This window comes from Triplophysa dalaica, chromosome 14 (assembly GCF_015846415.1).
Source record: "Triplophysa dalaica isolate WHDGS20190420 chromosome 14, ASM1584641v1, whole genome shotgun sequence".
Taxonomy (NCBI): domain Eukaryota; kingdom Metazoa; phylum Chordata; class Actinopteri; order Cypriniformes; family Nemacheilidae; genus Triplophysa; species Triplophysa dalaica.
The window spans coordinates 14,005,313-14,017,347 of record NC_079555.1 but is presented as its reverse complement, the minus strand read 5'-3'; the positions used below and the strand labels follow the sequence as shown (position 1 = coordinate 14,017,347).

General features: G+C 38.2%; 1 protein-coding gene across 3 annotated transcripts in view; it reads right to left on the bottom strand.

The window, feature by feature from the left end:
• LOC130435223 (latent-transforming growth factor beta-binding protein 4) overlaps positions 1-12,035 on the bottom strand; it is a 53,582-nt gene that overhangs the window by 5,511 nt on the left and 36,036 nt on the right. For all 3 annotated transcript variants that reach the window (XM_056765655.1, XM_056765657.1, XM_056765658.1), the window contains 18 exons: positions 11,175-11,339; positions 10,321-10,764; positions 10,123-10,227; positions 9,230-9,358; positions 8,680-8,805; positions 8,333-8,452; positions 7,395-7,514; positions 7,162-7,281; positions 6,943-7,062; positions 6,721-6,840; positions 6,497-6,616; positions 5,751-5,870; positions 5,472-5,591; positions 3,633-3,752; positions 3,428-3,547; positions 1,466-1,591; positions 1,008-1,133; positions 117-239 (listed from right to left, as the gene is read on the bottom strand). In XM_056765655.1, the coding sequence (XP_056621633.1) occupies positions 117-239; positions 1,008-1,133; positions 1,466-1,591; positions 3,428-3,547; positions 3,633-3,752; positions 5,472-5,591; positions 5,751-5,870; positions 6,497-6,616; positions 6,721-6,840; positions 6,943-7,062; positions 7,162-7,281; positions 7,395-7,514; positions 8,333-8,452; positions 8,680-8,805; positions 9,230-9,358; positions 10,123-10,227; positions 10,321-10,764; positions 11,175-11,339 (2,544 nt within the window). The remainder of the gene's footprint in view (positions 1-116; positions 240-1,007; positions 1,134-1,465; positions 1,592-3,427; positions 3,548-3,632; positions 3,753-5,471; positions 5,592-5,750; positions 5,871-6,496; positions 6,617-6,720; positions 6,841-6,942; positions 7,063-7,161; positions 7,282-7,394; positions 7,515-8,332; positions 8,453-8,679; positions 8,806-9,229; positions 9,359-10,122; positions 10,228-10,320; positions 10,765-11,174; positions 11,340-12,035) is intronic.

Below are 12,035 nucleotides of genomic sequence, written 5' to 3'. Positions count from 1 at the left end.
GTTAATTCATTAAATCACAGTTCAAATTTCATTCACATTCTCTTCAACTTTCAAATGTGAAGCAATTCACAGTTAAATTCTGTTGTCTGTATGCAATGGCATGTGTATGTTTGTACCCAGGCAGGCTGTTCTCTCTGGGTTAGTGGTGAAGCCAGTTTTGCAGTGGCACAGGAATGATCCCTCTGTATTGCTGCAACGGCCGTCCTGGCAAACTCCCTCTCTTGCACACTCATCAATATCTGGTAACATACAAAGACGAATCAGAATGACATCATCCCACAGAAAACTCAGTTAGTACCAAAACATAAAACATATCAACTCTGACAATGAGTTGGCTGGGGAAAGGTGAAAAACACTGTACTCTATAGCAGTGGTTCTCAAACGGGGGGGCCCGGATGGATTCAGGGGGTCCACAGATTTTGTGGCATTATATGAAATCTAGAAAATTATCATAAACTTAGGCAATCAAACATCTGAAAAATAAGACCACCAATCAAATGTATGGATGTTCCAGGATTGTATAACAGAATTTTTCTAAAACCAGAAACTAGTTCTAAGTTTAATATTATTTGGTCAAACTTTATTTGGTAAATTTTTAATTGGGGGACCCCAAAGTGATGCTCTACCACTGCTCTATAGGTACTCAAGATTAACATGACATTGGCAGAAACTGCGTGTGTAACCCTAATACTGTGTAATTATTCTGTAGATTTATTTTATACAGAGGGGTGTGAAGTCGAATTAAGAAAACATTTACGTTTATTTCATTATTCGGAGCAATGTAGTTTTATGATTATATAAAAAGTAAAACAAATCTGATTTGAGACCTTCCCTTTAAAACAACTCCCCTATGACCGAAAAATCCACAGATCGGAGGGCTGAGATTTACGAGGTTAACAACAAGAACACATTTGTCTCTTTAGATTTCATATTTCCCAGCTCCTTTTGTTGATGAATGGCAGTATAACAATAAGATCCATGGCTGTGTATTATCTCTTGTGTCATACCTTGGCAGGACGTCCCGTTGACGCCGCTCTTGTAGCCCTGCGAGCAAACGCACATATACGAGCCATCTGTATTCACACACTCTCCTCTTGGAAAGCAGAAATCTCCTTCCAGACACTCATTAATGTCTGAGCCAGAATGAGCACAGAATGATGGAACGGGAGAAATTGGATCAAAAACGAACCCAAAGTCAGACATTCACATTTCATATCAGTATTGCAGTGTAACACCGGTTGCTTAGCAACAAACAGCCTCAGTGCTGACCTTATTAAATATTCATGCAGTTTTCAGAGTGTAAGAAACTTTCCTGAGAGAAATGTCAAAATGTTATGGATGAAGTGTTAATTGGAGCCCATAAAGACGACACTATAACGTTAATAATCGCCTCGGTGTAAAAATATAGTAAATCTACTAAAAATGGTGTATAATAAAATAAATGTGAATCTAAATGATCTCTGACCTCGGCATTGGCGTCTGGGAGCAGCTGCTCTGTATCCTGGTAGGCAGTCGCAGTGATAAGACCCGTCTGTATTCACACACAAGCTTTGTGGTCCACACATCTGACCGCTCGCACATTCATCAATGTCTGAAGAGAAAACAAACAAGTTGTGTTAAGCATTAAGCGTTTATTAATGTGTGCGACAAGCCAGAAACTAACAGACAATCTTTCTGACAAGATTATTTTGGTTAAAAGGTATGGTTTTTTACATCATATATTTTTCCTGTTTCAATATTAAGAGATTTCACCTCTTTAGAAAGAATGTCTTTGGATAATATCCTATTAGTTAACATCGTATGGGCAGTTAATCTTACGGCCACGCTGTTTTTGTCACCGCTTAATGAACTTTGTACAGCTGACAAACACCAGCTGTTTTGTAAACACAAACTACAAAATATCTAACCTTCACAAAAGTATGTATAAATTATTATTATGTATCCCTAAATTAAGTTCAAGTACTGTATATTTTCATTTCACTTGTGGTATCCAAACAATAATTTGTTAGTAGTATTCTTTTTACACCGAGTATAAGACCGAATAACTGCGAGTAGTTTTCATTACAATCAATGCAATTAATATATAATAAAATATTAACATAAATTAAAATATAAAATACATTGCTATATTATAACAGATCGGAAGTTAACTTGGAGCCAGGCGCATTCGTCCGATGAAACCATCTGTACTTACTGTAGTAATGTTTTCTTTAAGGGAACTTACTAAATACTACAGTATATAATGCACTTTAGGTATACTACTATGTTCTTATTTTGGTATTAATTTTTATACTTGAAATATATATTTAATTTTAATTTAAGTATAGATCTGAAGTATAGCTTGAACAAAATAGGTAAAAGTATAGGCAAAATGTACTTAGTGTTAGTGTAAGAACATAAAAAGTAGACTGAATGTATACTTTCTTACTTTTAGTTTAACACAAGTATACTAATAGCACACTCAAATACTTTTTTATGGGAAAAGTTATTCCACATAATTGTTTTTATTAATTTGTCTTTAGTCTTATTATTTACAATTATTTAAAGATGGAGTGATCAGACCAACTAAGTAACTTCTGCCTTGCTATTATCACTAAACAGAGCTGCAAAAACTATGATCATTTTACCACTTGACCTCTCACATCTGTCATTGGTCGGACAAACAGATAGTTCCATCCCAATCTATTCCAGTACTCAGCAAACAAGGCAAACTTATATATATATTTTTAAATAAATCGCTTCTATATACTTTCAGTGTATTTGACTAAATTACTATTAAAAGTGACGTCATACTTAAATGTGAAAATAGACCTATAATGCCTAGAAGATTCTATGATGTGCTGTTTATAATTATAACTGCCTTTAAAGGAGAGGGACAGATAGACGATACATCTTCAAGACAGATGTTTTAAATCTATCCTTTCCATACTCCCCTGACCCCACCACCTTCAGTTTGCTCATTCGCTTTTTCTCACCGTCTGTATGATTCAAACAGAAACACAGAAATATATAATCGTGCCCAAACACATGGCTGGGGTTTGAGTTCTGCCATCTGTAGGCCACATGCCCCCTTCACACCTAATTCTCATCTCCAGAGAGAGGAAGGAAGAGAGTCGATCACAGACAGATATTCCCTAGAGGAATGAAGTTTTGTACTGACACATTAGACTCCTTTTGTCTGCCAAAGGCAACTTTCTCAAGTACATCCTTTATTCCGAAGCTCTTAAGAAAAGCCAGCAGAGCAGCAGCTGTTTACACTCAAATAACCTTGAAGAGGACTTGAAAGATCTGCTGCATTAAGGTTGCTCCATACGCGTGCAAAACAAGAATTTACAAAGATTCAAAGTGACATTTTGATTTTATAGATCCAGATGTCGTAAATGGTCGTGGTTGTGGTCTGCGGTTTGGGTTTAAGGGCTCATCTAACCTGCACAGCGTCCGTTCTGCATGCTGTAACCATCTCTGCAGGGAACACAGCGGTACGAGCCCGGAGAATTCAGGCATTGCTGACCGGGACACTGCAGTGGGTCCAAACATTCGTCAATGTCTGATAGAGATAGATTTGTAAAGATTGTGTCAATGCTGTTAAATGAGATCACACAATGACGTAATGACCCTGCGTGTCCTCTTACCTGCACAGGCGCCGTCCTTTAGCTGGAAACCAAGAGAGCAAACGCATCTATAGCTGCCCGGAGTATTCTTACACTGGCCGTTGTTGCAGAGCGAGGGATTTCGGACGCATTCATCGACGTCTGAAAAGACACAAGTGAAACAAAGCAGATGTGATGGACGTCAAGTTTGCAAAATAGCAGCAGATTGTCGTTCAGTACTTTTAAATGACCTTCAAAAGGTTTATCAAAACAGTGAACACTTCAAGTTCAATTTATTGAGTTACTTAAAGTGCTAGTTCACCCAAAAATGAAAATTCTGTCATCATTTGCTCACCCTCATGACATTTCATACTTGTATAAATTAGAAAGATATTTGGAAGAATGTTAGCAATTTTCAATTCTGTGACATCATTGACTGCCATTGTAGGAAAAATGTGATGGTAGTAAAAGGTGCCCCAGAACTGTTCGTGTTCCTAAATTCTTCAAAATATCTCACTTTATTTTCAACAGAACAACAAAATATACAATATTTGTTCCTCCTATGGTAGTGGATGATGTCCCAGAAATGAAAATTTCAAACATTCTTAAAAATATCTTTCTTTGCGTTTAACAGAACAAAGACATTTATATAGGTTTGAAACAACCTGAGGGTGAGTAAATAATTTTTGGGTGAACTATCCTTTTAAGTAATGTTTATTTAAAGGCTGCGTCCAAATACCCCCACTTGCGGTCTTTGCACGTCTACTTTCATGCCGTATTTCCTGTTTTTGGCACTAGTGTCAGATCTCGTGAAGATCCCATGTGAGCATTAATTACTTCTGACCCGATGGGACACACTTATTTCTTAATCTATAAGATTTATTTTTATTGTGCTTTAATTGTATTGTATCAAAAAAAGCAGAATTTCTGCAGAATCACGCGAGACCAGAGCAAAAAGTGCATGATTCATATCCAGAACATGATGCATGATGGGATACGCTTACCCTTAATACCGCTCCGTAGCGGTATTCAAGCTAGTGTGGGATTAGTGTGAGTTAAGCGCACTGCCCTTCGGCATTTTTAAGACATTAGACAGCTCTTCCTTCCTGTCACGTGCAAACTTTAAGTGTAACGGTAAACTTCAAATACACAACATTTTTTGTTTGTATTTCAACTACACTACAATTGATCTAATAGGCATACTCATTGTTTACTAGTTCAATGCTTGTAGCACATTTTAGTGTATAAAAGTACACATTGTGAACTTGATATCATACTTCAATGGATAGTTTACCCAAAAATGAAAATTCTGTCGTGGATTATTTAACCTAAAGTAAAGACATTTATAGTGGTTTGGAACAACTTGAGGGTGAGTAATTCATGAAAGAAATTAAATTTTTGGGTGAATTATTTCTTTAAAATTGATTAAGTATTTATAATTTATTGTACATTGTACTTTATAAACTTGAACATGTAAGTTTATTAGACACTATGTAAAACTATGTGAAAAAAGTTGTCTACTCAAGCAAAGTATACTTAGAATAGCATAATTAAGCATATATACGCCAAAATATTGAGTATAGGCCCAATACACTCTAACTGCTGTTAGTATACTGTAAATAATATAAACCTAACAGGTAAACTTGTAATTAATAAAAGTATATTTCTGAGAAGTACATAAAAAACTAATAAAAAAATGAACTGAAAGTAGATTCTTATTTTTGCTTTAATAGCAGTGTACTAACATCACACTTCTTTTTTGTATGGGTAGTTGTGGCATCAAAAACATCCACTTACATTCGTTACATTTATTTAACCTAAAACAAGCAAAAATAAAATCTATACTGTACATTCACCTACTAGATGATAAGAAAGTGATACCTTGACATTGGCCGTTCAGAACCTCGAAGCCCGGCTGGCAGGACACGCAACTGAAGGATCCAACCGAGTTCACACAGTGTTTCCCTGGGCACTGAAGTTCATTTTCACACTCGTTCACATCTGGAACAGGGCAAGGAACAGCCTCTAAACATCATTATTTCCTGACCCGAGCTACTTTAAATAACCTATGAGCGTGATATCCAAAACACAGCAATAAAATGTTGCACTTAACAAGGTGTAATGAAGTAAAACAGAATTGATGGTTATGTCATGCTATACCTCTGCAGATATTTCCATCCAATCTGAAGCCAGGCCGACACAGACAGGTGTAGCTACCTGCGGTGTTCTCACATCGTCCGTCAACACACGGTGAAGGAGTCCCACGACACTCGTCGATGTCTGGAGATATAAAATTACAAACTGAATAATAATTGATACATTTTCATGCAGCTTAAGATAACGGTGATGATGAAGCGGAAGGACCGACAGCAGGGAGCTAAAGTAAATATGTTTTGCCTCCAGTCTACAAGAATTTCCCCAGCTAAGATACAAAACCGCAAAAATAACAAATTGTGTTGCATGCAATTTATGCAGTGTGAAGCTAATGCAGAAAACATGTGTTTTAACATGCATGTCCTGAGCACTGGTGTGGACTTCACAGCAACCTTATAGAGTGAAAACATCTAATAGAAATATAGATGTTGGGTTTAATGTACACCGCGGGTCCCCTTACATGGAATTGGCCATGTTGTTTCTACAGTAGCCCTAAACGGACAAACTGCTCTAGAAAGCATGTTTCGTAAATACGTTATCTCCTTCAGAAAAGAAGCATATCCGTGACGACATCTTAGTCCTGTGAGAGCCGTCATAGTGTTTCGAAAGGAAGGGATGGAATGAGCCATTGTTTGCAATTCACAACCTTACCTCTAGATGCCGCTACATTTCAAACACTGGACAAGAATGCTTTTTGGTTTTATAGCAGCATGGTCAATTTCTTGATTCTTATGAACTACAATATTGTATACCTGCACATGCGCCGTTTCTTAGGCTAAATCCAGGCCTGCAGGAGACACATCTATAGGAACCCTGAGTGTTAACACAATCCTGACCAGGACATTGAGCTGGATCTTCACACTCATTCACATCTGAAATATCATGAAACGTCCGTGTACACAAACACACACATACATGAGATGCGCAAAATCAAAAAAAGTACTCATTTTTTTATAATTGATATGAATAACTGTACCTATGCATGTGCCTCCCTGCTGTCTGAATCCTGTCCTGCAGGTACACCTGAAACTGCCAGGTGTGTTCTCGCACAGACCGTTAGAACAAGGAGAAGGTGTCTGACGGCATTCATCAATGTCTGAACAGAAAGATGTTTTGTTATCATTCTGGTAGTGGTGTTGTTTCCCAGAAAAACAACTCCCCCTTCTAGTGGTTTGAAAGCTTTAATAAGGTTTTTTACCTGAACATCTTCCATTGATGGGACCGAACCCAGGTCTGCACGACACACACCTGTAAGAACCCTGAGAGTTCACACACTCCTGACCAGGACACTGTAATGGGTCCTGACATTCATCCACATCTGTAATGTACACCATAGACCCAGACACACGTCTGTAGTATAAATCTAAACACACCTGGAGTCATGATCATTTTATTTTTATAATTCATATTTTCTTACCCACACAGGTGTTGTCCTGGAACTTGTATCCTGTTCGACACGAGCACCTGTAACTGCCTGGAGTGTTCTCACAACGGCCGTCAGCGCAGGGGGACGGGGTACGACGACACTCGTCGATATCTAAATCAGGGAAAGACATTCTTTACCCAAGAAGATCTGTGAATGTTTGGCAACAGATAGATCTTAAATATTGTAGAAGAAAAGTCCATAATTGGCGGAATTCTGGGGATTACCTGAACACTGTCCGTTGAGAAGATCAAAGCCAGGTTTACAGGAATTACACCGGAAGGAACCCGGAGTGTTCACACATTCCTGACCAGAGCACCGTAGAGGATCAACACACTCATCTATGTCTTAATAAACAAAATATTACATAAGATGGTATTCCCTTCTTCAGATATGACCACATGCCTCTTTATAATGTCTTAAGAAATTATTCTGATATTGAAATAATGTAATGTTATATAATGTAATAGTTACTACATCTTGTATATAAATTGTAAAATTAATATTTAAATATATTATAAAAACTATAATATAACGGACAGTTTCAAAGTGACAACAAAAACAAATGTTACTGCACACGTTCGTGGACTGCCCTTAACTTCCGGTACACATTCACAAACAACAAAGTGCTTGTAGATTATATCTGATAACAAGCAAAAGAAACTAAGAAGAACCATTTAGATGGCAAAACTTGTCTCTTCAATATTTTGAACTTAGACTGCGATGTCAAGCTCAACCGCTAGATATCAGTGTACCATACGGTTTCTTTAAATGGCGCCACCCATTCAACAAAATGTTTATATAATAAAATGAACACACAATAAAATTCAATAAAGCGCTTATTCAATACAATTATTACGCAATAAAAGAATAATATTATTTAATATGAACATAAATTTAATTAAACAAAGTTATATTATTAGACACTAGCCAATCACAGACCTGAAGTTATTTGCAATCCCGACGCTCGCATCTGATGAAACAGTCTATATAATAATCGAATTTGCTATTTGAAGTAATCCACATCATCGTTTTTTTTTATAACACATATACAACATAACGGCTACTTTGCATGTGCTGCCATTGTCTTTATTAAGAAATATTCAAGTTGTTTTCCGTCCTCTGATGTAAATGTTTCCATTGCAGCTTTAATGATTGTAATTACCTGAGCAGCTGTTTTCCTGTAGCTTGTATCCAATTCTGCACACACATCTGAAGCTGCCAAGTGTGTTCTCACAGCGGCCATTTTTACAGGGGTTAGGCACCTGACGGCACTCATCAACATCTGTGGCGTTCATACATTCAGATTTATTAGTGACAGTTGAAAATGATAAATATTCATAGTTAAACAATCTCATTAAAGAATGAATGTGCTGTTTTCATCTACTATAACATTATCGCTATCACATTATGATTATGTACATTGCTTATGTATGCAAAAAACAATCCAACCTGGATATACTAATAAAAAGGATGTTTTAAAACAGCACATTGAAAGAAAACATGTATGACCAATGCACTGGATCTGCTGGGTGTTGGTCTGGTATCCCGACGGACACACGCAGCGGAAACTCCCCTCTGTGTTCTGACACTGTCCTGCAGAGCACGGCCTGGGTGTCAACAGGCACTCGTTTATATCTGCGTGTGTGTGTGTGGAGAAAGAGATAAAATTGTGAGCAATGACCTTACATTGACCATCACCATTCTGTCCAGAACGGATCAGGACAAAGGATTATTGTCCCTGAACCCTTCAGTCTCATGACCCTGGAGGTCACAGTACTTTCACATGTAGTGTTTCTAACTACAGAGAAAACTTTGAACTTTTAGTGTTGTGGAAATGCCAAGGAGACAAAGGAATCCTCAAACAATGGCAAAAATATAGCCGCGAAGAGGATGAAATGTGCCGTGGGAAGAGATTAAGTGACGAAGGAACAATTAAGATTGGATTTTAGAAGGCATTTTTTGAAAAGCTATTTGAAATCACATTTTTTTTATTTTCTGTTATCTAGAACTTTGCATTAAAGTTACATTTAAAGTAATGCTATAACACACATATTCATACCTTGGCAACGACCTTGCTGTGCATTGAATATGTATCCAGTATTGCACAAACATGAGTGTCTGCCACCTGGCTGGTCAACGCAGCGACCCTGTCCACACACCTGAGGTCTCGATTCACATACTCGCACACCTGGATAAAGCACACATGAGGACATAATAATATCGGGTCAACATCTCGGATGCTGCGCTCATAACATGACCGACACTTATTCATCCGTCTCCAAACCATTTACATTCATGCATTTGGCAGAGGCTATTATCCAAAGCGACTTACATTGCATTATCATATACATTTTGTTTCCATGTATGTGCAATACCCTGGGATCGAACCCTCGTCCATGCATTGTTAACGCATTGCTCTTACCACTGAGCAACAGGAAAGCATTTCCAAACCAAAATCCATTGAACCACATAGTTGGATGCATGTGAATAATGAGAAAATAATAGCGCATCCTCCGTTTCCACATTCTTTAAGCTTGATTTACATTTGGTAACACTTCAACTTCAGTAATCAGAAGGTCGGTCAAGTGTATGAGGCAGTCGGTGAATTTTATTGGCGTGCTCAAAATCTCTTAAATAGTCAAGACTTTCTGTTTATCTACTTCCCGAAACGATAAAAACAATTCTGTTTGACTTCCTGCTTAAATAGCCACAATTTTTTTTATAGCTGTTAGCACAAATATTATAAACATCTTGAAGATCTCCCGGTATCTCTTTACTTAAATTTTCCTTACATTAAACCCAACATCTATATTTCTATTAGATGTTTTCACTCTATAAGGTTGCTGTGAAGTCCACACCAGTGCAAACACTACAAAATGACACATAATGGCACCCCCAAAAAGAAGCTTGGGACGTATTTTAATGTGGAATAAGGCTTAATGGATGGCATACCTTGTCTAGGTGGAAGTGGGCGGGGCGTAGCTGGCACAGGAAGTGGTCTGGCTGGATATATTGGCTGCCTGCCAGATGGTCGGCTTGTGTACGTCCGGACAACAGCTGAAAAGAATCCAATTGAACTCATACACAATAACACACACACACAATAATAACTACGCATCTTTAAGATTCTTTAAGGAGGTTATCGCTCACGTGTGATCACTCTAGTAGGCTGGCTGGTTGCAGTGGTGTCGCTGCCAGGACGGATGTTGGGCTGCTGAGGTCTGGCATTAGTGGTTTGAGACCCGCTTCCTGTCGACAGGTTTGGTTTTGGTGGCGTTTGAACAATAACTGAAGTGGATTGTGGAGGTTGGACTGGTCTTGATGGAGTGATCACTGGTTGTTGGACTCTAATGGTTTGTGTGTTGGACAGTTGTGGAGGTTGCTGGCCTCTGGTGGCCTGTGCATTTGTGTGTGTTCTTGAGATTTCAGGACCTGCAGGTTGGAGTCCGATGTTAAGAGTGGACGTTCGAACGTTCTCGGAGACCAAAGGCGGCCCACCAGTGTTGAGCATATCCGTTAGCTTCTGGTTTAACTTGACGGCTGAGGCAGAATAATGGTAACCTGGTCCAGCAGGACAGATCTCTTTGAAAGCAGCTGTTGACAGAGTTCAACACCAAGAATTAAGTCCATGAAGTGTTTTTGTCAGAACCTAACGTTTTCTGGAATGGTCAACAGAGACAACACAACACACTTGTTTTGAAACCCAAGCGGTATGTGGATTAAGACAAATTACACAGTAAATATTGACTCCTTTGAAATGCGGCCAGATATTTTCAAAGAAATTTTGCCGACGTGTGGGTGGGACAACGTCCATGAGGAACAGTCGAAATCCATGTTGTTTCAATGTTCTGTCCTAAAAAAAATTATCTTCATTTATCTTTTCCCGCTCTCCGCCTTGCCTGCACTTCTGCATCAAAGATGTTCATTCCAGTGGATTTTTTTCTACACAAATGCATTCCACGAATGTTGTGCTGTAGGTTTGAGTGACTCTGAAAACTTCTTACCTGAGCCAAAGTAAGGACATAACTCACACTTCTTCCCCCAGGCTTTGCCAACTCGACTGCAGCAGCAGATTTGCTTGGTGATGTTCCTCAGGATGGGTAGCGAACAGGAACCCTGATTTACGATGCGGAAACACTGGTGCTTCTCCTCAGAGATCACCTTCTGTGCTGTGGGGGAAATAATAGAGGTATAACACTTACGACTCACAGATAACTCACAGTTAGGAACCAGATCATTCGTTTTCATCATAGACAACTAATAAAGACAACATGAATCTGAACATGCAGGAACGTACGTACATGCATATCACATTCCTTTAACAAACTGAAAAGCTTTTTAAGGGAGATGGTTTTCCATCCGGTTCCTCTATGGTTTCAATGTCAAAAATGTTAATTCTGTCATTATTTAATCATCCTCATTTCATTTTAAACCTGCATGACGTACTTTCTTCTGCAGAACACAGAAGAAGATATTTTGAAGAATGTCGATAATCAAACAACATTGGCCCACATTGACTTCCATTGACATTTCCTATTCAAGTTGTTCTAAATCTGCATACATTCCTTTGTTCTGATGAACACAAAAAGATTTTTAGAAGAATGCTTGTAACCAAACAGTTCTTGGCCGCCATCGACAATCATCGTAGGAAAATGTCCTTTTTAAATGTTGAACACAACAGAAGATATTTTGAACAATGTAGGAAAGCAAACGATTTTGGGGCACTTTTGACTACCATTGTCATTTTTCCTAATATGGTAGTCAATGGTGGCCAAGAACTATTTGATAAGAATCATTCTTAGAAATATCTTTCTTGGTGCTCATCAGAACAAATAAATGTACACAAATTTGGAACAACTCGAGGG